The sequence below is a fragment of the Colius striatus genome, chromosome 5, assembly GCF_028858725.1.
Source record: "Colius striatus isolate bColStr4 chromosome 5, bColStr4.1.hap1, whole genome shotgun sequence".
Taxonomy (NCBI): Eukaryota; Metazoa; Chordata; class Aves; order Coliiformes; family Coliidae; genus Colius; species Colius striatus.
In genome coordinates, this window is record NC_084763.1 from 35,429,279 (window position 1) to 35,457,270 (window position 27,992).

Genomic DNA, 27,992 nt, shown 5'->3' on the forward strand with positions numbered 1-27,992 from the left:
TCAATATGCATCACCACATTACCTAGTTTTGTCTTATTTTGTCAATTGACACCAAGGAAATATAGTTGAACAAAGTCATATTCTAGCCTTATCATCTGTTTTAAAAAACTATCAGGTTTCCAGTACTAATCCCAGCACAAGCATCTGCCTCTGGCAAAATACCAGCTGAAATACCATTACTACAGGTGAAATAATTACTACTGGTGTGAAATAAGAAGTTTAGGGAATTCCTTCCATTTTAATGAATTATCTGTTACTAAAGAAAAATGCCAGCCTGGTGGAATAACATGTTCCCTTTGATTTAAATATAAATCTTTGAATAGCGATAACATCTGCAGTGCTTGGGAGAAGTTTAAAGAAAAGCCTGAGATTGCACTTTAGAAAGCCCAGCAGGGTGAATAGGGCAGTGCTATCTCATCCCTATCATGGTACCTCAGATTTGTCCATCACTGCACCTCAAATTTGGCCATCACAGCCTCCAAGCATGGCTCGATTCCTCACGTGGGCTAGCTGAAGGAGAAGGATTGTTATTTCCCTTCCAGCGTTGTGGGTGACAGACAACCTGGGAAGTGGGAAGCTTATTGCCTCCTTCACCTTCTACAATTTGAAACTAGTTGAAACAGAAACCAGACCAGAGGAAGACCAACCAAATGCGACTTCTGAAGGCAGCACCCCTGAAGCCACAGCACCCCAGTCCATTAGCTGCACTCTTCTATTCACCAAAAACTTTCAAAGAACATCTTCAGAGTCACATCACTATGAACACCAGTAAGTCATCTTTTTATTTCCAATATACTTATAATGAATCATAAGGATAACCTCATTTTATTCTGCTTATATTTCAGGTATTGTTTGAATGGATTTCCTCCCTACATGACAATCAACGATGAGCTTGTGTTATGCATCACTTGCTTCTTCCCATCCCAAGGACTAGGACAACTGATAGCCTGCTGTAACCTTCTGTGCCAATAGTCCTCCAAAAACTGATTGCTTGTGTCTACCTAAAGTTCAACATAAGCAGCTGTTTCTAGAGAATCCTGGAAATTTTACAGAGTAAATTTTGCAGCAATTTTGGCATCTATTTCCCTCTTCCTCCCCAGGCTACAGACATGGAGAAACCTCTACGAAATCTTCATTCAGACAGTAAAGAGAAACAGAAAGTCTTTTCTGTTCAAATCTTTCAAGAATTTGACCTCATAAAACTAAGTTTGAGTCCTTCTCATAAAAGCAACCAAACGCTGTGGTACCAACTGGGAACACAAGTTATAAAGTTACAGTACACTGTTCCTCAATTTAGAAAACAAACAAGCAAACAAAAAGGTAGCAGCAGTAAAGCACAGGCATCATCAGCTGCTCTTCTTTTCCCAAGGTAGGGACTCAATGCACATTGAATTAAATATTAGCATAGCCAGGAAAGCTGACAGTGCTGCAGACACAGCTATTTTCTAAACCCGTTTTCCCTTTTGGCAGACAAGTGTTTGCTCCAGTGCTTGTGTGCTCAACAGACATGGAGGAAGACAACATGAGTGCAAGTTTTGGGAAAGCATTAAAAAAGAAAACTGACAGGGAACTGTACAAAAGCAGTTTTCTAATGGTATTCTATGAAATTGGTAGTGTATAGGTGAATGGAGATTTTTTTCTTCACGCTGTATTTCAAGACAGAATGCAACATGCCTTCCCAAGTGGAACAGTGGCTGCAGAGACATCATGTCATACTCTGACATTAGGGTCTTTGCTGTGATTACCACCTTGATCTAATAAAATTCATACCCTAAAGGAAAATTCAGTTACATATTGGCAATAACATAAAACTATGCTGAAACAAGGCAGGGAACAAACCAATACACCTTTTACAGTCCTATACTGTACAGTACTGTCTCAGAGGGTGAAGACTCCTCACAGGGAAGCAGGATACACTGGGAATACAGTATAGAGACTTCCAAGTAATTCCAAGTATCTGTCACACTCATCCTGATTCCAGGTGGGTCCCTGGCTAGACCAATTCTGCTTCAAGCTAGCTTTTAACACCTCTGTCATTCCCAACACACAAAAATCAAAACAAGTAATCCCATGCTGACAGCACCTATGATATTTAATCTAAAATTCAAAATCCCAATGATTCCTGCTCTTAATACTCCACTAGTCTACCCTCACCTATATGTACAAATAATTGATTAGCACTCATGTTCATAACAGATACAAAAAAACCAGTAGAGATTCCACAATGACAAACTCAAAAATAGGCAAGTTCAGAATTAATTGGGTTTATCCAACCTTTTGTTTGCCCAAGAAATGTACATTATGATAACTTTTTTAATGTGTAACTTGATCACATATTTTTTGTCCCCTCATAGGATTAGAAATACTCACTGAACAGAACAGGAGGGACTTAATTACAGAACAGCTGTGCTGGTTTCATGGTTTCTTTTTTTCCATTCTCAGACAGCTTGCAGTCTCTGGCTTATTTACTACTTTGATGGCAGAAATGCTAATCTGACTGGCTTTCCTACCCTACTTATTGCTATGCTATTCACATGCTTCACAAACATAAAATAATTCCATAGCAATCCAGGGAGATGTGGCATTAGTCCCTTTGATCAGGTAGGAAATAAAAGCAAAGCAAAGTGTCTTAAGTATCACAGATTTGGGCAACTCCATTTGAAGTACTTTGGTTTTGACTTTTCAGAGTATCTGGAACTATTTTCTTTTGACTTCAGTTAAAGCTGTGAGTGTATCATGCTTTTTTGCAAGGGAGAATCTCATGCTGAATAGCAGAAGACAGTCATGTCTGAATTTTGATGACAACAATTCACAGTGGTGAAGATGATTCTCAGTACATACAGGATGTAACCCAGTTATCTACAGCAGTGTTACCTGCCACACCTTGAAAGAATACTTTGAATACTAAAGCCGAGGAGAGGAGAGGAGAGGAGAGGAGAGGAGAGGAGAGGAGAGGAGAGGAGAGGAGAGGAGAGGAGAGGAGAGGAGAGGAGAGGAGATACCTTCAAAAACATAGTTCTTAAGTGCAAATGACAACTTTTCTGAATCCTGTCAGTCAAACAAAGAAAAATGTTCAAAATAATAGCTCAATGCCACCCATAGCAAAAAGGCTACCCATTCTTCAAATAACAAGCCCAGGATGTAAGGCTTGAATATTTATAATAGCAGTCCAGCTACAATTTAAGATATTTGCACCATTTGGGTTGAAATTAAAACCCAGGACAGGCTTTGGCATCTTCTTTCTTCAATTAATTGTACTTCACTAAATTGTGACAGAAGATCAATGCTCCAGCGCTGTCACTTGTCTCCAGGGTTCTGGTACACACAACTACACGTCTTCACAAAGCCTTTGTGCTACCTCTTCTCAGCAAGTTAAAACACACACTGTTTCATCAAACCTCCACTAGGAAACCCTTGGCCTTTCCAGGGACAGATGGCATGAGCTCTGGTTGGACCAAAGACCGCACAATGCCTCTTATGACAGGGAATAGAAAACTCATGCTCAGCTATGCTAGTTCAACCACTGTCCTATTTCCAAACTGTATGTGGAAGCATATCAGTCAATGCACATTTTTTACCCAGAATTCAATATTTTCTGCCCTATGATGGAGAGAAGTATAATAACTCCTACAGGTACATGAACGTTACCTATCCAACATAATACTCAGAGTCTAAATAAAAAGTTGTATAAGGATGAAGCAACACCAAGTTTCAAAGAACATGAAAAAAAATCGTAAGGAAAAAAAAGGAAGGGAAAATGCATGCTTGCTCAGACTCTCTCTGTAATGTTTTTCACTCACTCCCCCATACCATCAACTACTATGACAATACCATAAAAAGTTTCATTTACCCTATTGTCTCCAGGCTCACATGAAGAAATGAACTGGGTTTTTTCTTTAAACTTGTGGCAGCCTATTCAGTAAGACTCTGGTTTATGTTAGTAGACACTGACATGTTTATGTTTGTGAGCATACTGTGTATAAGCATCAGCTGAAGGGAAAAGAATCCAGTCTGATATTTATACAGTTGAAGCAAGGTTTATATACATTGCATCCTACTGCTGGAAGGTAGAGAGTATGCAAATGAAAAAAAAAATGTTGATGGTTCAGACTTTTTCCTTCTCCCCTTGAACTTCTTGAAAGGAATTGTAATTATGAATAGATAAGTAAACCATAAGCTATGATTGTCCTCAGATATGCTTAGTGCTTTGCTTTAATGTCAACTATTTTACTCAGCTATCTGGCTCAGAAATCAGAGACTCAGCTACCAAACAAACGTGTTCAGACAAAGGGCTGGATGTCTCCTTTCAAAGCATGGCCAGTGACATGAAATGAGCTCTACTTAGCCAGCCCTTTTCCATAATAATAATGTAACTGTCATTCTCTTTTAATTAAATTAGTTAATTTTACATCCCATGCAATACACTCTTCTTACCTCCTCTTCCTTAGTCATGATAAATCTCCATGTGACTTAGTTGTCCCTTAATTGCTTTCAGCTGTCATTTTTGAAGCTGCAACGCATGATGAGCCTGGGGGTTGTGAATGGAATAGGAAGCATTTCGAACTGCATTCCCATCATGTAAAACCAGCAATGTGAAAGAACCCTTCCATTAAAACAAAAACAGGAGTATTTGGCTGCTGGCAATGCCATCATGCAGTAGACAGATTGTGTTGCTCCACTAAGGCAGTGAGGCTGTTGTGAGCCATTCTTCTCTGTTCAAAGGACAGCACACATTATTTATGCCCTAGCGGTTTTTCTGACTAAAATACTTTCCCTTTTGTCATCAACAAATTCTTAAACCAATAATATAATTTACCAATAAAAGCACTGGCCGTAGGAATATTTGAAGTGACAGGAGAATAAAGAAAAGTTAATTCTCTTTAAATTGTATGTATCCTCCAACCTAAGCGCTCTGCAGATTATTGCACCACAGAAACTAATATCTTCATTCTAACTCCAGGATATTATTGCTATTGTTTTGCCAGAACTGCTAATCCTAAGTTTCTGTTTTTAAAGACTTCATAGATGTATTTTTTTATCAATATGATTAAATTAGTACAAAGCCACATTCTGCTGCTTCTGGAAGGACAAATCTATTTTTAAGATTTAGAATTATTGCAATCATCACTCTCCAAATAGTCAGTATTTTAGTTAGTTGATTGTTTTTTCAGTCTTCATCAGAGCTTCTCATTTTAAGAGGAATTAAAACAGCAGTTACAACCCACAATTAGTAGCCTGAGAAAAAAGTTTAATTTGGCTGGACAGTCTCTAGTCCAAGTTGAGATACTGTCAGGTTTCACCTCAAAGGGACTTGGACATTGCCAGTTTATTACTGAAATCAAAAGATAGATGTGATGCCAACAGAATGTTACTGATGGTAGAGTTGTCCAGAAATTCACAACACAGAAAGAATCAATTACAAAAATAACCCAAAAAAATAGAACTAGAACGGTTTTTATTTAAAAAAAAATGTTTGAAATAGTAAAATAAACTGATATCTTTTCTTCAATTCCTGATATAAGAAAGTAGTAGTGTATTAATGTAACTGAAAACTACAAGTATTCACATAAAATTAAAACAAAAAAACACGAGCAAAAAAAAAAATTTAAAAAACCCAAAACAAAACAAAACCTTTTTTATCCTCTTTACCCTGGACATTGAAATAGGTCACTGTCTTTCTCTATGATATATTTAAAGGTATGTAACCATCTTATCTATTTTTCCCCTCTAAACAATTTACTTTGTTTACTTTGACTTTTCCTCAGAAGTCTTTTCTCTAGATGTTTGCTCAGTCCTGGTTTTTTTCCTCCCACAGGTGTCCAGTTGATTAATGTTTTCCTTCTGTCTACATATTTACCATTTTGGATGGTGGCTTTACTTGTATTGAATAGAGTGCTATCACTGGCATATGCATCTCAATATATGCACGTTTTCAACAACTATAATGATGTTTGAAATTTTTATCTGTCACTTAGGAAAAAAATAACTGAGACCTGTCAGTAGATACAATATCTTACGCAATTTCTAGTGTTCCATCTGTCAGCTCAAATCTGGATGGTTTTTATGTTTTTATTTTGGTTTTTTTGTTTTTTTTTTTTTTAAATATACTTACAGTGAACATACTTATTAATATTTAATAAAATGGAGAATAAATAGTAGGTCCTGATTATTAAACAGTCCAGAGCAGGTCTAAAACAGTATTTGGAACAGTTATAAAAAGCATTAGTAAATCGTACAAAGAATAGATGTTCAGTTACACACAGCCTTCTAATGTGTTGGATTTTAAATCTTGATTAACCTTATTAACACATCTATTCATAAGTATGCACCCTCCATATGAAGTCTACACAACTTTTGTTAGATCTTGCAAAATCAGAATGATGAGGCAAACTGAAAAAAGAATCTTTTCTCCTCCTGCTAGACCTATGTAAACTTCTTAGCGTGGCTAGAGTATTGTTATTTAAATTTAAATGCATTTTTTCATTTCTTTTTTCCTGCTGTCCCCAGACTTGTTCCCAAATCTGGCACAGTCTTTACCTCTCAGCAATGCACCAAGCAATTTCCTTTGGAAATCCCTCCTGATTCCTCACTTCCTGAAGCTGTTTGCATTTTGAACCTATACTTGGGCATCGCAGCTCCTGTATCTGATCTGCTCATTAAAACTTAGAAAAATAAGGCTTTCTCAAGAGCAGTATTCCCTCACTGCCTCTTCTCAACAGAAGGGGATGTTCTTTCTCTCTGCTTCCCCTCAACTTTCTCTGTAGTCTTTTTGACTGCAATTTAAGTAGCACAACTTGGGGCAAACCTCAGACACGAGGCAGAGGTTAAGCCAACACGAGAATGGCTCCTTCTCCAGTCAAGACAAATGAAAACCAAAAAATTAAACTGCTCCCATGCTAAGAGCCCTCAACAGTTCCACTTCTTCCTGGGGTGGACAAAGCATGCTCATGGCAGGCAGTGGGATCTGCCCAGAGGGAAGCCGGAGGCATGTGGCTTGTTGCACTGATTCACTAGCTTTCAGTCCTTGCTTACTGCAGCTGGACTGGCGTCTTGACCTCAAAGAAGAAGAAAATTGTCTGTCACTTCACTCTCATATCAAAACAAGGTAATGCAGCTTACAATCCTTGACTAAGACTGAAATTTATTTGCAAGACCTCCTTCTTCCTTCTTGTGTCAGTTTCCCTAATTTGCTCTAGGTATTTAAGCACTGCTGAACAATCCAAGTGATCAGACCTCAAAAGCAGCTCTGGGACTCTACTGATTTTTCTGCTTTCTCACCCACTAAAATAATAAAATTTCTTCTGATGTTTTCACAATGAGCGATGCTATCCTACCTCTAGTTTCAAGACATGTTCCCAATAAAACAAATTAAACAAGAAAACTAATAACAGTGTTTGATCCAAATTACCAAAAGTTGTAATAAATTCAACATTTTCAATGATTTTTTTTTAGGTAATAAGTGTTGGCCATTTCCTTGCAGAATACTTCTCTAAGATGTCCCACAGCACACTCAAAATCTCAGGTTTTAAAACTTCAGCTAAGTCAATTCTGATAAACAGTATATATCTCAATTTCCAAGCAGCATTAAAATAAAGATACAGCTGTATTTTTTCTTACAGAAAATGAGAGGAAAATGTAACTAATGAACTTTATTAAGCCAACTAATTATATAACAACCTATTTCAGCTGCTGTAATAAAGCAATGAGAACTTTGCTCTTTAATGGAAAGTATTTTTTAAGAAAGAAAAACATACACAAAGATTAAAATAGGCAGGGTAACTGAAAATGCTTGGGTTTAAATTACACTATTAGACTACTCAAGAGCTTTCTCACTGCTGAGGTAGAAATAATATTACCCATTACTCATACTTTCAATTATAAATGTATCTGTTCTTATTTCAATTCTAGATCATAAATACTGAAAGCATAATGTAAAGTATTGCTATACAAGCTCACTTTTATATGCCAGGAATAGGGCATGTTGCTAGTTCATTTATTGATGATAATAACAAAGTTGCATAATTATACATAATACTAAAAATCTCATTATCATTCTATCAAGCCTGTAGCAATATGTATTGGTTAGGTTTCAGCAATTAAGTGTTTCTAAACACAGCCATCTTCCCTTTAAATAAGTAAAGAAACAAATGGTAGCAGCTAATGATCATTTTAGAACAGACGTGAAATCATCTTCAAAGATGTTTGAGATCTCACCTGTAAAATTAGCCATCTTTGGCCAAAGAAATTATTATGTCAGCTGAACTTGCACTACAGCTGGCATACCCACAAGGTTGCAAAAACTAACACCTAAACAGAGCCTGGTAAAGAGGGAAAAAAAAACTTCTGTGTACAATCATACTCATCCATGGAACTGTAAAGCTGAAATGGCCTTTTTCTTTTGGAAGTCATTGCAGTCTCAGATATCATATGAAAAATGTGTCAAAATTTAACATTTTGTTTTCAGTCTTGTTTAGCATATCCCTGTTAACTACACTATTTAACCATTTCCTCTATCGCTCATACATGAAAGATTATCAGCTCTTCAGATTTTGCAGAGGTGATGCCAAGCAGATCATACTCAAAACTCCTCAGGTAACGAGAAACTGTTCCCAGCCATCCAGTGATAAAATTGAGCTCTCAGCTCCCTTTTTGGTATGCTTGAATAACCAACAATAATCATAGCTGATGTAAGAGTTACCAAAGCATACACAGAAATTATGACCTAATAACAAGGCACTCTATATATTGAACTATCTTCAATTAAGTTCTTTCATTCAAAAGGAGAAAGCCACCTTTCTATTCTTCCACAGAAACGTACAGCTTCACATTCATCATCAAAATGTTTATATGGAGAATGACCTTCCGATCTTCAACCATCAGATAGAATTTTTTAAAATTTATTTTTCTTGCTTCTGGGGATCACCGAGGTTAAAGTTAAAAAGATCTATTATGTTTTCATCTGACAGACTTCCATACAAAAAGAAAATTCTAATTTGAGGTACCTAGAGAATTTAATCACTGACACATTTTCTTTCAGAGGCTATTCTGCCTTCAGCTTTTAACTTATTACTGCAGTGCATTTTGCAATGAAAGTTGCTACATGAAATTAAATTTCATTCTACTCTTTCAGAGTCAATGCTGAAACTAAAAACCTCTGACAATCTCAGATGTTTCATCATTAATATTTCCCAACAGAATTGTCACCAATCTTGTGACCCAAAGTTGCCATTTACTAAGATCACTAACTGTTCATTCCATGACATCTCAGTCAAATGTTTTTTAGTAGGTTTGAAACAGGCAAGAGATCAGCAGATATAGCATTATCAGCTCCATGTCATTTTATAAAGTAAATAAAATTCAAGCTCTTGGGCCACAGTCACTCAAAATGTATGCCACTGTGTAATTTTAATTGCACAAATATTTATACTGATTTCAGTATAAATCACTCATATTACTAAGCTAGACCATGTACAAGTAAAAAAAGAACAAACAAAAAAATAGCAAAAAAAAAATCCCAAAACAAACATTACAGCTATAGAGCTCAGTAATACCAATTACACAGCTAGATTACACAGTCAGTCCACCAAAATTTTGAGATTTAAATGGGTAACAGTAATTTTTGCCTTTGCACATTCGTATTATGCACTCAATGAGAAGTCTGACAAAAGGAACATAAAAGACATTGCAATCATGTAATTAAAACCTGTATCGTGCACACCCATAAGAATTCAATTTGGGTTACATGGGCCCTCTCAAGCAGTAAGTATTATCAGATAGCATCAGCTAGTTGATCATCCCACAACAACATTACTTAACAACAAAAACAGACTTTTTTTGAACAGTTCTGTCATCTCATGGCACAGGAACAAGTTACATGTTACAATACAGTCCTTAGGGTGGCTGAAATGAACAAAGCAACCTTCCCCTTCTTCCTGAACATCACCTTGGGAGAAGTTGCCCACCAGACAAAATACTAACGTAGTACTTGGATCAGTTAGTAGAAACCATTACTAAATTAAGTCCTGAAATAGTTTCAAAAGGTAGGTAACAGCACAGGAAGAAAAAGTTTTAACCACCAGCAGAGTTGATCCCAACAGCATCCCTTTGCAAAACAAGGAGCTAAGTGAATTCAGCAGACCATGCTTCTCAAAGATAGCAACATGATGGAGCACATGGCTGAGAGCCAGAGCCTGTAAACACTACTACCAGGTGTAAAATTCAGAAATTTGACCTTAGTGTAACGGGTAAAATAATCCATTTCAGGGAGAAACATTATATATATTTATGTGTGTGTGTGTGTGTGTATGATTTCTCAACCTGTTCTGATCAATACAACTGAATACAGCCACTGATAAAAGGACTGCACAATCTATGCAATTTAAGTTATACAAATACATCTACACTGACCATTACATAAAATTAAATACTAAGGCTTTTCCTAAGCTAATTCAGTACATCAGGAGCAGAAGAACCACTGATGTTTAGAAAAATAATTCAGTTCCTATACTTGAGGTAAAAAAAATATGTCCTACATGGAAATGTCTACAGATTCCTGTAGCTGAATACCCACATTATTATAATGTAAGCATTTCTTTTTCGATAGAGGAGGTGAATGGTTTTTCCAGATGAGATACTGTGTGCACTAGCATGTAAAAATTAAGGCTTTCTCCCAAGAAACAAAGCAATTCCATCTGTCTTACGCTGGGATGTACTAACACTAGTAATCACCATAGCTTATAAATGCAGTGTCTCACTGACTGCAACACAGTAATAGATGTTATACCAAAAATCTAACCCTCTCTAAACTCATTTGTTTAATTACGTGTTCTTAGACTCATCTGTGAAAACTGGGAAGATAATTATGATAGTACATTTCATAATTCCACAGCTAAATGCTGAAGTAGTTCTATATAAATGCCGTATGTTTGTCTCAGAAAAACTAAAAAGATTAATTAGGAGGCCAATCCCAAAACTTTCAAAAGTAATACTCGGAACACAATTAGATCATTACACTCTGCACTATGTAAACTGAATCTTTAATTAGTAGGTAAAACACTAGTCACAGCAAAAAAATAATAATCCTAAGTTCTAAATTGCATGTGCCAGACTTCTTTATTACTGACATTGCTTATAAAGACACCATGTACATGCCAGTCATAAGGAAAACCATTTAAACTTGTTACATGAACTACCAGTTCAGTCCTGTTCTTTTATTATCCTCAGCTATTTTAAAGTTACCTGATCACATCAATAAAAAAAATGCCCTAACAAACAAACTGTAATGAAGAAGCAGAATAAGGAATCACTTTGAAAAGTCAACTGAAAAGTATAAGGTCCTTTCAAGAGCCCTAGTAGCTACTTCTGCACCTCTGAATCTGGTCTAGCCAGCTTTCCACTTTTAGCCCATTCCACTACAAAACATCATGTCTTACAGCCTCCAGTCTCCTGAATAAAGTAATGGGTTATTTTGGCCTGATCCACAGATCACTACTGGTAAAGAGGGCTTTTCCATCAAATTCAATACACTCTGGACCATATCCAGAACATTAGAGATTTTACTCACCACATATTCAAACACAAGGGTCAAGGTCTCCTTGGTGTGAATGATGTCATGAAGTAGCACAATGTTAGCATGTTTCAATCCTTTCAGAAGAGAAGCTGAAAAGCAAAACATACATGTTATCTTAAAAAGGATCCAAGTAGTTCACATTCATTGGCACTTTTTTTAATGACTTGAGTAATTGTCATATCTGATCAACAAGACACCAAGTTCACTTCTACCCTTGAAGATAATTTTTTGTCTCAGAAAAAGGTCAAGTATATGTTCTCAAAACATAATCTTTCCTATCCAACACAACAGAGCTGCTTTCTAAACTAAGTGCAACGTCTGTTTTAAGTATAGTGTTTTAAGCAATAATCTTCCTTTCTCTCAAACATAACACAGATTTGATGGAATCATCTGCATTAGCTCATGAGAATAAATACATAGTATTTTCTCACCACATTTTTTAATGGCTCTAGATCATGTCTTCAGACTGACAAATAAAAGACTCATCTAGTAATGAACTTCCAAGTCATCTCCTTCACGTAATTTCTTTTACACCACAGTATGGATTTAATACCATATTACATATCTAATCTTCCATAAGACAGGGCATATTTTAGTCATATATGCTGACAACCCAGGTGTCATTCTGTCATTGGTGCCTTGTCATCTCATGCAAACATCCAAGCAGGACTATAGTCACCACAGCAATGTAAATAATAGATACAAAGACATGCAAATGAGGGGCATATTTTTCTACTGAATAACACAGAACTTTATTCCATTACCTTTCTTTTGTCAAAGAAAATAACGAAACACCGAATATGCCTCACACTCCACTACTGTGCAAAAAGGAAGCTATGGAGCTTCCACGGCATTATACACAGCTGTATTGCTGTGGGTGCTCCATCACGTTGAGTTTAATGGGCCATCTGGCTTTGAATTAGGGTAAATACTTATCTCTCATACTGGTCTTTAAGAGCCTTTCTTTGACAAGCTGACCACTCTAGGAAGCAAAAGAATAGTGACATGGCATCTGGCTGGTGTTTCTCTATGGGCATCCTCAGCAGCAAGACTTTGGAGTTCACACTAAGCAGAAGGTAGTCAGCAAAGGGGAAAATACCATATAGCAGCTTCAAAATGAGTATATCACAGATATCTGGAAGACAGGATTGCAAACCTGTGAGCAAGCTCCATGACCAGGAATAAGGCAACCCTTCAACCTGGTTGAAGAGGTGTGAAGAAGTGTTTCAAAAGAGCTTGTTTTGGCCTGCCCTCCACAACACAAGCAATTCACAGAGTCAGCACAAGATTAATTTTTCCTATTCTCTGAATATGTCGGCACTGAGCATCTACTGCAATTGCAATTATTTTTTTTAAACATTTAATCAATGAATCTCCAGTAACCTATCATTCCACAAATTAAGAAGTTTTTTTTCCTCAAAGGAAGAGATGTGCACAATTTTCACTGGATCTTCATCTCAGAATTTTTCAGAGTAAAAGCTCAAAGAGATTTGGATATGTTGGTGCTTTTTTTTTGAAAAAAAAAAAAAGACAACAATGAACTATTGCTATTGAAAAAGATATAGATACAAACAACAGATAATTAGGCCAACTGTTCTGAAATAGACCCTCTACGAGGAGTGAGAATTTTCAATCTGGGGGAAACCTCAAGAAGAGTTCACCTGCAGTAACCAAGCTTTTACCAGCTCTCCCCTCAAATCTTGTCAAATGACCATACATGCAGATGACTTAAAACATAACTGCCTTCTAGCAGAGCCTGTGTTGAACTGTAATAGTACTTACAACCTCTGTCACCTTTGCTATTCAGATGATCACCTGAGGTCTGTAATTGCTCTAGTTGGTCATTACTTTGTTGCTAAAATCTGTATATGGGTCATTAAAGCTTAAACAGTACATTGAAAGCAGCTTACCCTGAGGACTTTGCAGATACTGTCTTTGCTCTTCAGTCCTCTCTCCCATTCTTATCTCCTCTAATATCCAATTATCCTCTTTCACAGCCTCAATACTCAAAATCTGGCTTACATTACAATAACTACAAAACATCACCTGTAGGGTGAGAGTTCGGTCTTTTCCATTAGTCCAAGTGAAATAGAGTAAAATAGCACAGAGAGCAAAATCATATTAATTGCACTTATTTTACGCAGTGGAAATAAGAAGTAATTCCACTATCCATTTATATTGCGGGAAACCAAGAATAACTGGTGAAAGTAAGAGAATTACTCTTCTATCAGGACCCTTATTGGTAAGGTTGTCTGTCTTTGTGAAAACACCCCTTTGCTGCCTAAAAAAGAGGGGGAAAAGGAAATATTTTTTTTAAGTTGTTTTAAATAGGAAAGCTGTTTCCTCCTCAACAGAATATTTCAAAACCAAAATGAAAATGAACCAATGGTGCTTGGTGTGTTTTTTTCCAGAAACATCTCCTTTCAACACAAGTTTGAACTTGATCCAGCTCTATTGTCCAGCTTCAGTGGAAGGACCTTTCCTATCCATCAGAGAAGCTGGAAAGTCAACCAGGATCAAGTCAGAAGAAAATCAATTTCAGTTTTACCGTTACCTCTACCACTGACTGAGCACCACATTAAGTCACTCAAGCTGATATCATCACCATGTTCCTCATTTCCTGAACATTTCAACTTCTCATCTTCATTGACATTAGAACCTCAAGTGACACTGTTCACTGCTATTACTCAATGCTAGGTGAGTACTTTGAAAGTCATATCAAAATCATAATTTTAAAGCAATCTCAGCAAGTGGGGCACTGAGATGAACAAATATTTCAGTATCCAGAGGACAGTGACAAGTGTTCTAGAAAATTTTACAATTTTACATGTAAATGATAGCAAAGATCTGTATGACCACGTCACTGTCGGAAGCAGCATGTGCTTATTTAAACCATGTGGACATTGCTCAACTATTGAATTTGCATTTTAAAGGACAAACTTTTTCCTTCAAGTAAAAGATGATAAGCCCTGTATGTTTCTTTAAAAAGCAGCTGACACTCAGAGAGAGCAGGAGTGGTACTAGAACAGCAAAGTCAGATGAAGAAATGTCTCAGCTTCACAGAATTGACAGCCACAGGTGATACTGACAGAGTTAACTAAAAGTTAAGTGATGCTTAGAAGAAGTCTAGTTGAGGTAAGCTAGTCATTTCTATCCTCCTACTTTTGCTAAAACATTGTCATAATTCTGAAGTACAGATTCACAATTACCTGTGCAGATGCATGACCCAAATTATGGATCTAAAACCATATTGGAAGACTTTCTGAGCAACAACATAATTAAAGCACACCTAAGAAATGCGAGAAAATACATTACAAGATTCTGCTAGCAAAATCCATTTACATCACAGGTGGTAGGGTTTTTTGTTTTCGTTTTCTTTTTTGAAGGCCAACCTAAGAGACGGTTTGCCTGTATACTACATGCAGATACAAAACATCTCTTCCCAGCCCCCTAGAAAATATACTTAACTTTTCCATCCTGTTGTGTCATGCATCAATTATAATTATCATAATTTACTGTTTGCTTTTCCAGATAAAACTCTTTTTTAAGGAATCATAGTAATTAATGATGATAGTAGCAAAACTGACAGCACTGACTCTTAAAGTACCAGTTTGCATAAGGTGACAGTACTGCCCTGCCAAACTTTAAGCAAATGTCCTTATGTCTTACAGTTTGTGCCTAAAAGTGTTTGTTCAACTCAAAACAGATCATCCTTTTTCAGGAGAGGACTGGAGAATAAACGTGCTTTTTAATGTTGGTGACCTTTTCTTCAAACAGTCCTCAGATCTCATGGCCTTCAAAAGTTACACTTTAGGTCAAGGACACGGTTTTTCTCGTTTCTGTGAAAATCTGTCCAATTTGTCAAAGTTTACTTTGTACTTTAGTTTGTACTTTAAAACTGCACTTTAGCAGCTAAAATTTCCCAGAGCATGCTTAAACATTCAGATATTTGGCAGAAGCAGGAGTCATCTGATCCAAGAATTCTGGAATTCAGCATCAGTTATAGACGTGACAGTGTCAGCAGCAAAACTCTTGACAGTTTCCTCAAAATCACAATCTTAAACGTCTTCTCGGCTAAGCACATCTCCCAGTCCCTTGTTCCATTTCTGCTCCCTCTCTGTTCAACACTGCTAAGACAATAGGGTGGGAAATGTCAATCCTGTCCAAGTAGACTCCCATTTCCATCCTACATGCTCCTGTCTGAGGCCAGTCAAAGTCATCAATCCTTCCCATCTTCCTGTTACTGCTTTCTCTATCTTGTGCTGCTTTGAATGGCCTCTGTAATTTGCATCCCTCCAGATTTATGGTTGTAGTTGTAATCCTCTTCCTGAAGATCCTCACACTAACATCTATTCTTAACTTCTCTTTCTCGTCCCTACCACTGCTTAGGCAGTGGACAAGCATTAGTGAGCCAATCTTATTTTTCCAAGCTGACAGAGCACAGTAGAAAGGCAAGCAAGGCTAGAGAGAAAAGAGGAGGGAAAAGTGGGCAAAAATGAAGCAACGAAAGTAAATGTTTATCTTGTCGAGAGTTTAATGTGCTAAATATTTGGGATTTCTGTCTTCTCATCTTCTTAATAAAGCCTTCATCCAATCCAGTGAATATCTGTATGAAAATGTTCTCGCCAAGATTAAACCCATTCTTTGAGCTCTCTCTACACAGAAAAGAGCAAGCATTGTATCTTGAATTTTTAAGAAAAAAGAGGAAAGGGAAGTGAGTGTGTGTGTTACCCTGCCATTTGAGGGTGAAATGTGTAAAAAGTAGATAATATTTTATTTCCAGTTATAAAATTTTGGAAGTAGGTAATTTTGATTGCTTCCAAGCTAGAACTTCAAGATACATTGTCTTGACAACTTTGCATTTTATTTTGCAAGCACAGCTTTGATTTCTATTTTCCATTCAGTTGTATTTAACCTACCACAGTAACTTGGATTACTTTGTTCTCCCAAGTTTTATGAAATATGAGGGAAGTGAGCATGTTGTCCAGATGGAAGGCAGCCACACTGGCACTCCTATCATTCTGTCTGTCATGCTAGCAGTGGTACACTAAGTTCCCTACCACCCTCTTGACTTTCTTGATTGCTTCTGCTCAGAGAAAACCAGGTGATAATTATAATTATATATTTTTCCAAGCTGTACAACTAAGATGGGTTTCAAAGGAGTAACTCCTAGCTTAAGTTACCCATAGACAAAAAAATAATTGAAAAAAGGTACAGGAAGCTTCCACAGTAGATCCAGAGCATCAAGTGCTTAAAATTAGTTGTCATTGACAATGCAAGTTTTCAGCATCCTCTCAAGGCAAAATCCACAGCATCCTTGCCCACATTAACAGCTTTCTAATATCCTAAAGTAACAGTCAAAGAAAAGTGGTCAGTATCCCTTCTGCACTGATTAAGGAAACTCGGAATCAAGCTTCACAAAACTATTTCAGATCAGAACAGACATAAATCACCAAGTCTAGCACAGCTAATATATCTTTATTTACAATGCCTTCTCCATTAATTTTGTTCTTAGTTCACTTTTCAGTTTGCTCCAGCTACATCTGCCACCAATTGAGAAGCTGTGGAAATTTGTGACAAGTGGTCCAGATCTTAAAAGTTCCAGATTCTACAACTGTATATCTCATAGTAATGACTAAAATTAGACTCCACTGTCATGGCTTCTGTTTTAAGCCATGGTCAGAGGTGGAAGGTCACGATATCCTATTACCAGTCTCTAAATCATCCAGTTCCTCTTCATCTCAAAAAAAAAGTTATATATTATCAGCATCTTTTTTATCTTGCTTACCCAGGAGGACTATTCACAAGTAAAATAATATGGATATTCATTTTCATTGCTTTGAAGAAGACAGCAAGGTCAATTTCTAACTTTGAAAAACTACTCTTCATATTGATAATAAAGCCTGAAAGCAGTAACTTCACCCATATAGCAAGAAGAGACCCTATTCCAAAGCATATCTTTCACCTTGATATAATCACTGAATCACAAATCTCTCACCTCCCCCAGTAAAAAGTGAAAAAAATAAATTAAAATGTTTTCAACACAGTCTTCAGCCTATGGAAAAATTTAAGAGAGGAAAAAGAGCAGTGTTGTCTCTGAAAGACTAGCCTGATGCAGACATCTGTGCCTACAGCATCTGACATAAGATAGACTAGAGAAAAAAGCAGCCTTTGAAGAAAAAGAAAACAAAAAGAAAGGAGATAAATAAACACATGTGAGGGAAAAAATACACTCTATCTTCAATATAAGATGTATTTGCTAACACTTTGCCCATTGTTTTGATTATAATTGACATCTTCTTATGGGAAAGGTATTAGAGCATGCATCTTACTGTCTCTTACTGTCTACAGTGGCTGCTCCCAAGTTTCACGCCATGACAAAGATGTAGGCTACTGAAAATATTCCCCAAGTATTACAAAGTTTAGAAATAATTTGTGCTTAAAATCTTCATTATAATACTGTGATCTAAACATAGCATTTTACCATACTGGCATTTTTCACTTTCTTGAATATATGACATATTTACAGAAGAACTGAATCATTTACCACAAAAGATGGGAATAAAAGGCAACAAAGGGAAATACTGCAGTAGCTTCATCTTTCGGGCTGCTCGTCTTCTAAACTAGTAAGCCTCTTCTGAAGGCATGGCCCCATCATTTACAAATAAGGATCATTCTCTCTTTGATATTGGGAGTGATTTACACACATATTAAACAGAATAGTATCTTAGGTCTGGAAAGAGACTGATGATGCCTAATTTTAGAACTTGTTCATAAAGAAGTTACAAATTTGCAATAAACCAGTTGTGGTTTCTTTCAAAGTAAAAAAAAAGAGTACGTATTGTGCTGTGGACAAAAGCACTGAAAACAACGACACTGTTGGAAATCCAGCAGTAGCATATGCACATCTTCATTGTTACACTTGTGTCTGAAGAACCAGGACTGTTTCATATCATATTTCTAAAGAAATTATATACATCAGGAGAACTAGAATTCATGATTTTTCTGTGTTAAAAACACACAAAGCTGTTAGGAATGATAACTGAAGTCACAGAATCATAGAATTGTTTCAGCTGGAAAAGACCTTTAAGATCATCAAGTCTAGCCTTTGTCTTAGCCCTACCATTTCCCCTAAGTGCAACATCCACCTGTCTCCTAAACACCTCCAGGGATGATGGCTCCAGCACCTCCCTGGGAAGCCCATTCCAATGCCTGACAACGCTTTCAGTAAAGAAATTCCTCCTAATATCCAGCCTGAACCTCCCCTGGCACAACTTGATGCTGTTGCCTCTTATTCTATTGCTTGTTACCAGGGAGAACAGACCAATCCCCACCTCGCTACAGCTTCCTTTCAGGTAATTGTAGACAACGATAAGGTCTCCCATGAGCCTTCTTTTCTCCTGGCTAAACAGCCCCAGATCCTTCAACCATTCTTCATATGACACGTGCTCCAAATCCTTTACTGGTTTGGTAGCCTGCCTCTGGATCCTCTCCAGCATCTCAGTGTCCTTCTTGTAGAGAAGGGCCCAAAACTGGACACGGTATTAGAGATGTGGCTTCACCAAAGCCAAGTACAGGGGAATGATCACCTCCCTACTACTGCTGACAGCACTGTTCCTGGTACAGGCCAGGATGCCCTTTGCCTTCTTAGCCATCTGGGCACACTGCTGGCTCATGTTCAATCGCTGTCAACCAACACTCTCGGGTCCCTCTGTACCTGGCAGCTTTCCAGACACTCCTCCCCAAGCCTGTAATGCTGCTGGGGGTTTTTGTGGCCCAAGTGCAGGACCCAGCACTTGGCCTTATTAAAACGCATGGTACTGGCATTGGCCCAGCCCTCCAGTCTATCTAGATCTCTCTGTAAACCTTCCCCACCTCCAAGCAGATCAATACTTCCACCAGCCTGGTGCCATCTGCAGACTTACTAAGGGTGCACTCTATCCCCTCATCCAGATCACTAATAAAGATGTTAAACAGGAGCGGACACAGTACTGAGCCCTAGGGGACACCACTTGTGACCAGCCACCAACTGGATTTAACTCCATTGACCATGCCTCTTTGGACTCCACCATCTAACCAGTTACCAAATACCCAAGAAGTTGAAGTCCCCAACAAGAACAATGGAGAGTGGCCAAGACATTTCTCCCAAGTGCTTATAGAATGTTTTGTCTACCTAATTACTCTGATTGAGAGGTCTGTAGCAGACTCCCACAGCAATACCGGCTTTACTGGCCTTGCCCCTTAACCTAAATTAAACACTCTCAACCCCATTGTCACTATACTTAAGTTCTTAACAGTCAGAACTTAAGTCAGTTGCAAGAAGATGGTCACATGTCTCAGAGATAACTGACAAAAATGGACACCTTTTGTGGGAAGCATTTTATCTTTATCTAGATGTAAGTACATGTCCAACTCACATTAGACGTCATCTGCGTTAAGTCAAGTCAGTATGTGACTTTTTGCATAGGATTTGGCTGTTTAGAGGATAAGGTTAATTGGCTTTCTATGTCAAGTCTTAAAGACATACAGGAGACACGTACACACACAATACATAAACACACTCGGACACTCCTTTCCGTACATGTATTGATGTATCTCCTTCAAGTGGGAGAGATTTAGCAGTAGGAAAGCAAAACACCTCAACCTTCTCATATCCTTATTTTGCATTTACCCACAGCTGAAATTACTTCTGCTGAAATTCAAGTCACCTACTAGTTTAGTATGCACAAAAGACTATGAAGAAAATTCAAGCTGACTGAATCAGTTCAAACACTGAGTTGCCACCTTGTTTTGATACTTTGAAAAGCCAGGACACAACAGTTGAAAAATATACACAAAACATTCGGAGGTCATCACAAAGACAAATGTCTTTGTGCAGGTTTAAAGCCCCACTTTAATCAGAAGGCTAAATCATAGAATCTCAAAGCCTGGAATGGACCTCGAAAGATCATCTAGTCCAATTCCCCTGCCAGAGCAGGCTACCTAGAGTAGGTCACACAGGAACTCATCGAGGTGGGTTTTGAATGTCCCCAGAGAAGGAGACTCAACAACCCATCTGGGCAGCCTGTTCCAGTGCTCCCTCACTCTCATAGTGAAGAAAGTCTTCCTTGTATCTCTTTGGAACCTCTTATGTTTCAGCTTGCACCTATTGTCCCTTGTCCTGTCATTTGACATCACTGAGAACAGCCTGGCTCCATCCTCCTGACACCCACACTTTATATATTTGTAAACATTAATGAGATCACCTCTCCATCTCCTCCAAGCTCAAGAGCCCCAGCTCCCTCAGCCTTTCATCATAAGGGAGATGCTCCACTCCCTTTATCATCTTGGTGGCCCTGCACTGAACTCTGTCCAGCAGCTCCCTGTCCTCCTAGAACTGAGGGGCCCAGAACTGGACACATATTCCAGATGCGGTCTCACAAGGGCAGAGTAGAGAGGGAGGAGAACCTCTCTCAACCACAGCCCTTCTAATACACCCAAGGATGCCATTGGCCTTCTTGGCCATGAGGGCACATTGCTGGCTCATGCTCATCCTGCTGTCCACCAGGCCCCTCAGATCCTTTTCAATCATCAGCAAATTTGCTGACAGTGCCCTTTGTTCCCTCAGCAAGGTCATTAATGAATATATTGAACAGTACCGGTCCTAGCACTGACCTGAGGGACTCCACTAGATCCAGGCCTCCAACTAGACCCTGCCTGGAGATAGAACCAAGATGAGTTGTTCCATCACCTTTCCAGGGATGGAAGTGAGGCTGATCGGTTTGTAGTTACCCTGCTCCTCCTTCTTACTCCTTTTGAAGACAGGAGTGACATTTGCTCCACTTCAGTCTTCAGGCACTTCTGTTCTCTATGACTTACTGAAGATGATGGAGAGTGGTTTAGTAATGACTTCCACCAACTCCCTCAGCACCCACTGGTGCATCCCACTGCAGCTTAATTGTGACCCACATATTCTCAACTTGTCCTTCATCCTCACCTGAACAGAATTCAGTACATTCCAGCTGCTCTTTCAGATAAAGAGCAACTCCACCACCTCACCTGGCTGGCCTTTCTTTCCTAAAAAGGACATAGCCATCCATGACCACATTCTAGTCATGGGAGCTGTTCCATCATGTCTCTGCAATAGTCAACAGATCATAATCCCTTGCCCGTACACAGACTTCCAGCTCCTCCTGTTTATTCCCCATGCTACGTGCATTGGTATTGAGACATTTCAGGAAGGAAGCCAATCGCGTAGGATTCACCCCCAGCACTGGCTTGCCACTCTTTGGCTTAACTCTAGCAGGCCTAGTTTTCTCCCCTTCTGCCTTCACAGTTAAAGTCCTTTCTATGAGACCTACTAACTCAATTGCAGGGATTTTTCTCCCTTTTTGAGACAGATGAACTCCACCTGTCACCAGACCTGATATCTTGAAAATTTCACCATGGTCAAAATTCCCAAAGTTGTGTTGGTGGCACCAGTCTCTGAGCCACCTGTTAATCAGTTATGCTTTCCTTATTCATTCAGTATTCCTCCCTGCCATGAGATGGATGGGGGAAAACAATACTTGTGCTCCTGATTCATCTAGCATTCTCCCCAGTGCCCTGAAGTCCTTTTAAATAGCTTTGGAATGCCTCTCTGTAACCTCGTGTCATGGTTAACAAGGAGCTGTTTTTTGCTTGGTAACAGGGGGAGTGGGTTGGAGTGAGGACCCAATAAAGAGGTTTTCGACTCTCCCCCAGCTCCTGGGTTCAGATCCACCTCTGGCCCAGCTGGGCCAAACTGGTGCCTCCATGATCACTGTTTAGGGAGGGGAATTTGAAGTCCTTGGCAGGAGGTGTAACAGTGGTACAAGATGGCGGCAACCACACAGATCCCACAGTCAGAGAAGGAGGAGCACCAGACTAGAGACCCCCCTGCAAGCTGCGGTAAGAAAGCAGGCTGTACTCCTGCAAGCCATGCAGGGCAATGGCAGGACTGAGAGCCTCCAGCAGCTCTGTGTGAGTGCACTCGGACGGGCAAGAGACTGTGTGAGGAGACGGCCATGGTGCAGGCCGTGCTGGAGAGCCTGCGCACCGCAGAGCGGCCCCACACGAGAGGCAGAAAGGAGCTGCAGCTTTTGGGATAAATGTACGTCGGAGCAGCACGTGCAGGGCTGCCGTGTGTGTGAGGTACCCCACAGACATGCAGGGAGGACTGGTGTGGAGCCTACCTGCCCTGAGGAGAGACAAACAGCAGAAGCTATCAGGAATAGACTGACTGAAACCCTCACTCCCTGTCCCCCTGGGCCTTTCATGGGGGGAGGAGGTAAAAACATCGGGATCAGGACTCTGAGCCTGGGAAGATGGGAAGGGTGGGGAGAAGGTGTTCTTAAAGGGCTGGTCGGACTCTTCATCATTGTACCACTCTGTGTTGTATTATGTTTGTTATGCTTTAGTTGGTGTTTTATGGTTATGCTTTAGTTGGTGTTGTATTAAATCATTTTCTGTTTTCATCCCCAAACCAAGTAGCCTAGTCTGTTTTATCCTGGACCTTAAGCGGCAATTAAGCTCTCCCTGCCCTTTAGCAATCCTCAGGTCTTTGATACTCAAGGCTAATCATTGTCTTTTGTTCCCTGATGGGCCTAAACCATGACAGGACACCTCGTCAGCACCAACCCGCACTACCAACGGTGGGTAGTAGTGAGTTGGCCACACAAGACGAGGGATGTTCCTGTCAACATCTCTAACTCGGGCTCCAGGGAGGCAGCAAACCTCTCTATGGGTTGGGTCTGGTCAACATATGGGGCCTTCAGTTCCCTTCAGAAGGGAATTACCTACTACTAATATAACCCTCCTTTTCTTTTTAATTGAGGCAGTCCTAAGACATGATGGTGACTGACTAACCCTGGGTGCCTGCTCAAGTGGGCCTACTTCTTCATTCTCCCTTGCCTGGCCCTCAACTTCCAAAGCCTCATATCTGTTGTGCAAAGGCAACTGGGGAGGAGTGAATGGCTGGGAAGATATCCACCTGCCTCCCTGAGAAGGGACCTGTATCCATTCCACTCCATCTTAGGTCCCCTCTGTTAACCCGGCTAGAAGATGGTAGGGGATCCTGTACTACTTGTGAAGGTTCAACTTGTTGATTACACCTCAGAGACTGTAGATTCTCAACCCACCAATCTATCTCTCTCTCACACTCCCTAACGCTTCTGAGTCTTTCCACCTCCTCCTTGAGTTCAACCACTAGACTAAGTAGGTCTTTCACCTGGTCACATTGAACACAGGTGTTGTCTTTTACGTCACCTGCTAAGAGTGCCAGATCCCAGCATTCCCTGCCACCAGAGACCTGGACACCTGAATGTTTATGAGGGACCTCTGTCTGGATGGTACTGTTGCTCAGACTATTCCTTTCATGAAAAGGAGATACAACAAAAAACGTATTTGAGGAATTTGTTAGGCAAAGAAATGTCTCCTGAACCTTTGATACCCAAGTTTTATTTCAACAGGTAGCTATGGAAGGTATTGGCACTTGGCACCCTGCATAAGGGTTCCAACTTATGACTTATAGTTGCATATTATAGTTATATATCAAGAAAGGACTGTCACCCTCCTTTTAGCCTCTATATTCTGGAATTGCCATATTTTATCTATCCTTTCCATCATACCACAAGAGACAGTGAGAGCAACAGACTAGACAATTCTGTAAGGTACCAGCTCAAATTCCTGAAATAAATAGGAAAACGAAGAAATATTTTTTTAGCAGAGGAAAACTGCTTAGAGTAGAAGGTCCCAACAGGACCAAAAGCCATGTCAGAGAACCCTGAAACTCAGGTCAGAAGAAACTGCAGGATAGCGTCCCTGAATTAATGGATTTGTAACCTTCAAAGTACTGGAACTACCACAAGATCCCTTATCCAACATCTATGTGAACACGGAAGATGGATAGACAACTTCAGTTGAAGTAAGGCAGAGTCTGAAAGGTCTTCCATTAAGCTAATATAACAAGGACAAGGAAAGGATTCCTGATGGCAAAAAGATGATGTTAAAAGAACAAATTAAATCCCCAAAGCATCACACCATTCTTTTCTTGCTTGAGCTGTGACCATGAACAAAAGCCAAAAGAAGGTCACAGCTTTAATGTCAAAAGAAGTGCATGAAGATTCAATTGATAGATCTATGTCCCATCTCAGTAGGCTACAGAGAAAATATTTTACAAGGAATTGAAGGAAGGAATGGAAAATATTTTGGAACGTATTTAGGTCTGTGAAGCTGGATCATGTGGTATTTTCATTTGTACTTTTCAGAAAAGCATGACATTTTTTCCCATATAATGGGAATTCATTACAGAGTTTAAAATTTATGTAACAATTCTCAAAGGGAAAGATCATAATTTTTCTTACATTTACATAATGCCAGTTCTCCTAAAGAAAACAAAAAGGGGGGCGGGGAAAGAGGCAGTATGCTAAGGAAAAGCTATACTCAGCCTATAAATAGCAAGGAAAGAGAAAAGCAGGTCAGACTTCACCAATCTTTACCATTTCTTAGCACTCTACGCAGACAGAAGCTTTTGTTTCGTTCACCATAAAGAAGTGAGGAAGGAGTACAGTGCAATATGGACATACTGAAGAGCAGGATAAAATAATATCATAGTAACCACTCACACTGTATCTGAGATTGGAAAACTGTCAGCTGTCCCATGTTCCTCTGAAATGACCAGAAATTCAATTCACCTGTTTCAACCAGTCAATCCAGCCACTTTCAGAGAAAGGAAAATGAATACTATCAGTAAAAGAAAGTTATCAGGGAGTATGGGCTGAGGAAAACAGCAAGAGGGAAAGTAAAATGAAGATGAAAGCTAATACTGCTTCAAAGCTCCACATCGCCAAGGTTCCAACACACTTCTCTCAGACATATACAAATGCACATGCATGGGAAAGCAAAAATGAAATATAATTGAAAATCTCAGCTATCAATAAAAAAATTCAGTAATAAAAACTCAAAAGAACAGAACATATTTTTTCTATTATTAATGTTCAGTAAGACCGAATATACACTTCTCCACAACATGACAGAGTATTTAATAATAAGTAATATTCAAAAGTCTTGGAAATTTTAAAAGCTGACTTAATTTCATAATAAAGATGCCAGGAACATCCTTTTCCAAATGTACAGTAGTTTTTGAAGTCCAACCTGACAACTGAGAAATCTAGCATTCTCTTTTGTCTTGAGGAAGCATACAGTTTGGCTAAAACTGCAGGATGCTGTAACAGAAAAAGACCAGAGAGAGAAATAAAAAATGCTGGAGTTTCTTTACTTTTGAATACTTCTTGACCTTAAATATCTAGCGACAAAGTGTCCCAGAGATACTGGGCTTGTATGTTTTATTTTTAACAACAAAGCTGTTATGACTACAAGCTGCATTGGTTTTGTAGGGATTTTACAGTTAATTGAGCTGTAGCTATTTAGTCCACAGCAGGTACCAGTTCCGCCAACTCTGTAGGCAATGGAAGAGTTCCCCAAGCTACAGCCAAACTTTTTTACTTAAATGCTAAAAAGCAATGTGGCTTTTAAGGAGAGTGAACTTATCCTCAGACTCTAAAAATGTGAAGACATAAAACCCCTACAGTAGCTCATGTGACTGGCATGTTCAGAATAGTTATATCTCCATAAGCTTAAATGTAGTCTCTTGAAGTACCCCGAGACTTGTTCAGGCAGACACATATGAAGCTTTTAGACACTTTAGTTACAGAAATTTAAATTTCTTGACTGGACTTCATGAAGGAAATGTGGAAGTCCTCTAACCTCCTATCACCCTAAAGAAAGCAGCTGTCAAGCTTCCTTAATTAAAAAAAAAATCCACAACACATATTTTAAAAATCCTACATAAAAGGAAGAATGGGTTTCTTTTTTGTAAGATGATGACTTAACTTCAAAATAAAATGAACAACTTACTCTTCAGTAGCAGATAAAGACAGGATTCCCACTGCAATTTTTATCTTTGCCTTCTACCAGTAGATCACCAAAAATTACTCTTAAAAAACAGGCAAATATTGTTTCATTGTGCCCTCGATCTAGTGCATACAACCCTCCAGACCTACTCTAACACAATGAATAGGAGGTTTATCACTGTGAGTCAGCTAACTAGTGCCATGACATCATTTGATGACTTGACGTTTTAAAGACTATTATGCTATATATCAGTGCCTGCAATAACTCAGGTAATAATTCAATATGATTTCACAAAAATTATACTTACGGAGTAAAAATATAATTTTCTGAAGCCCTTTCTGAGATGGTATGGGTACAGACTGTGCTATTTTTCTTGCAGAAGAAGCACTGCTGCTTCACAGCACTTGTAGTGTTGTTACTACAAAGTAGTATTTTCCATTTTGCACTCATTAGGAACATCATGTAAGAAAATATGCACTGACTTAGGTAAGAGCTCTCTCTTAGTAAACTGCTGATCTTCCCTGGACTGTTTTCTTAGCAATTACTTTGCTTCATTTTTCCACAGATAAAAGTTTTGTGAAGAATTATCCCCTTGCACAACAGTTTCAGAAGGGGAGGCCTCAGAAAAGCTGTCCAGTCTGCAGCAGTGAGATATGAATGGAAAAGGTCTGAAATTTTTAAGAATTTTGAAGATGTTTTGTAGCCAAGAATTAAGCATCTCTCTCCCTACTCTATTGCCACTCAAATGTATCAAGTTTTCTCCTTTGAATCACAAAACAAACTTATTCAGTATCTAGGCTGAACTGCTCTTTAAAAATGTACATTAAAAAATTCATTAGTCAAATCCGGTGTCCTTTGTAATTTTATAACACAAGACAACTGGCTGTTTCCAAAGCATTTATGTACCAGTATTGCCCCTGCTATCCATACACAGCATTAAGATAAAAGCCTTTGACACTGGAGTAGTTATTATCTGGGCAACTGTAGAACTGAAGATGTAGAGACAGTCTCTGACTTGATCACTTTGAAATGTGAAACACCAATAGGTACAAATATACATTAATTGCAAGATGTAAAAACAATAATTAATAACAAGAGAGAAATAAACCAGAAGCTGCCTAATCATGGCATTTAAATGGCAGAGTACAAAAAAACCTACAAAACTTGTCTGTTTTGGATTATGCTTTGAAATTTCACCTAAGTCTATGGGAAATTACCCTATACAAAAACAACTAGAATAAAATTTTATTACTAAATCAAATTAAGCAGAGAAAAGGAGTGATGATATTTCCAAAAGTGGAAACAGTAAACCAAATACAAAATAGCTTATGATTAGGAGAGGGGAAAAAGTAACTTCACTCTCCAAGAAAGCACAGTAAACAAGTTAACCTCACAAGCAAGGCAGCAATAACAGCAACGGATGTTTGTCTGCATACATACCCAAAAAAGCAAAATCTTTGTCATGCTGGATAGGAGGAATATTATTACTTAGAAATTAAAACAAGATAACTAC

General features: G+C 38.7%; 1 protein-coding gene across 12 annotated transcripts in view; it reads right to left on the reverse strand.

Moving 5' to 3' along the window:
- The window catches only part of CDK14 (cyclin dependent kinase 14), a 440,472-nt gene that overhangs the window by 305,016 nt on the left and 107,464 nt on the right, over positions 1 to 27,992 (reverse strand). For all 12 annotated transcript variants that reach the window (XR_009818728.1, XM_061996203.1, XM_061996209.1 and 9 more), the window contains one exon: positions 11,564 to 11,658. Coding sequence is in view for 11 of the 12 variants with exons in the window: in XM_061996203.1 (XP_061852187.1) it covers positions 11,564 to 11,658 (95 nt within the window). In the remaining variant the exon portion in view is untranslated. The remainder of the gene's footprint in view (positions 1 to 11,563; positions 11,659 to 27,992) is intronic.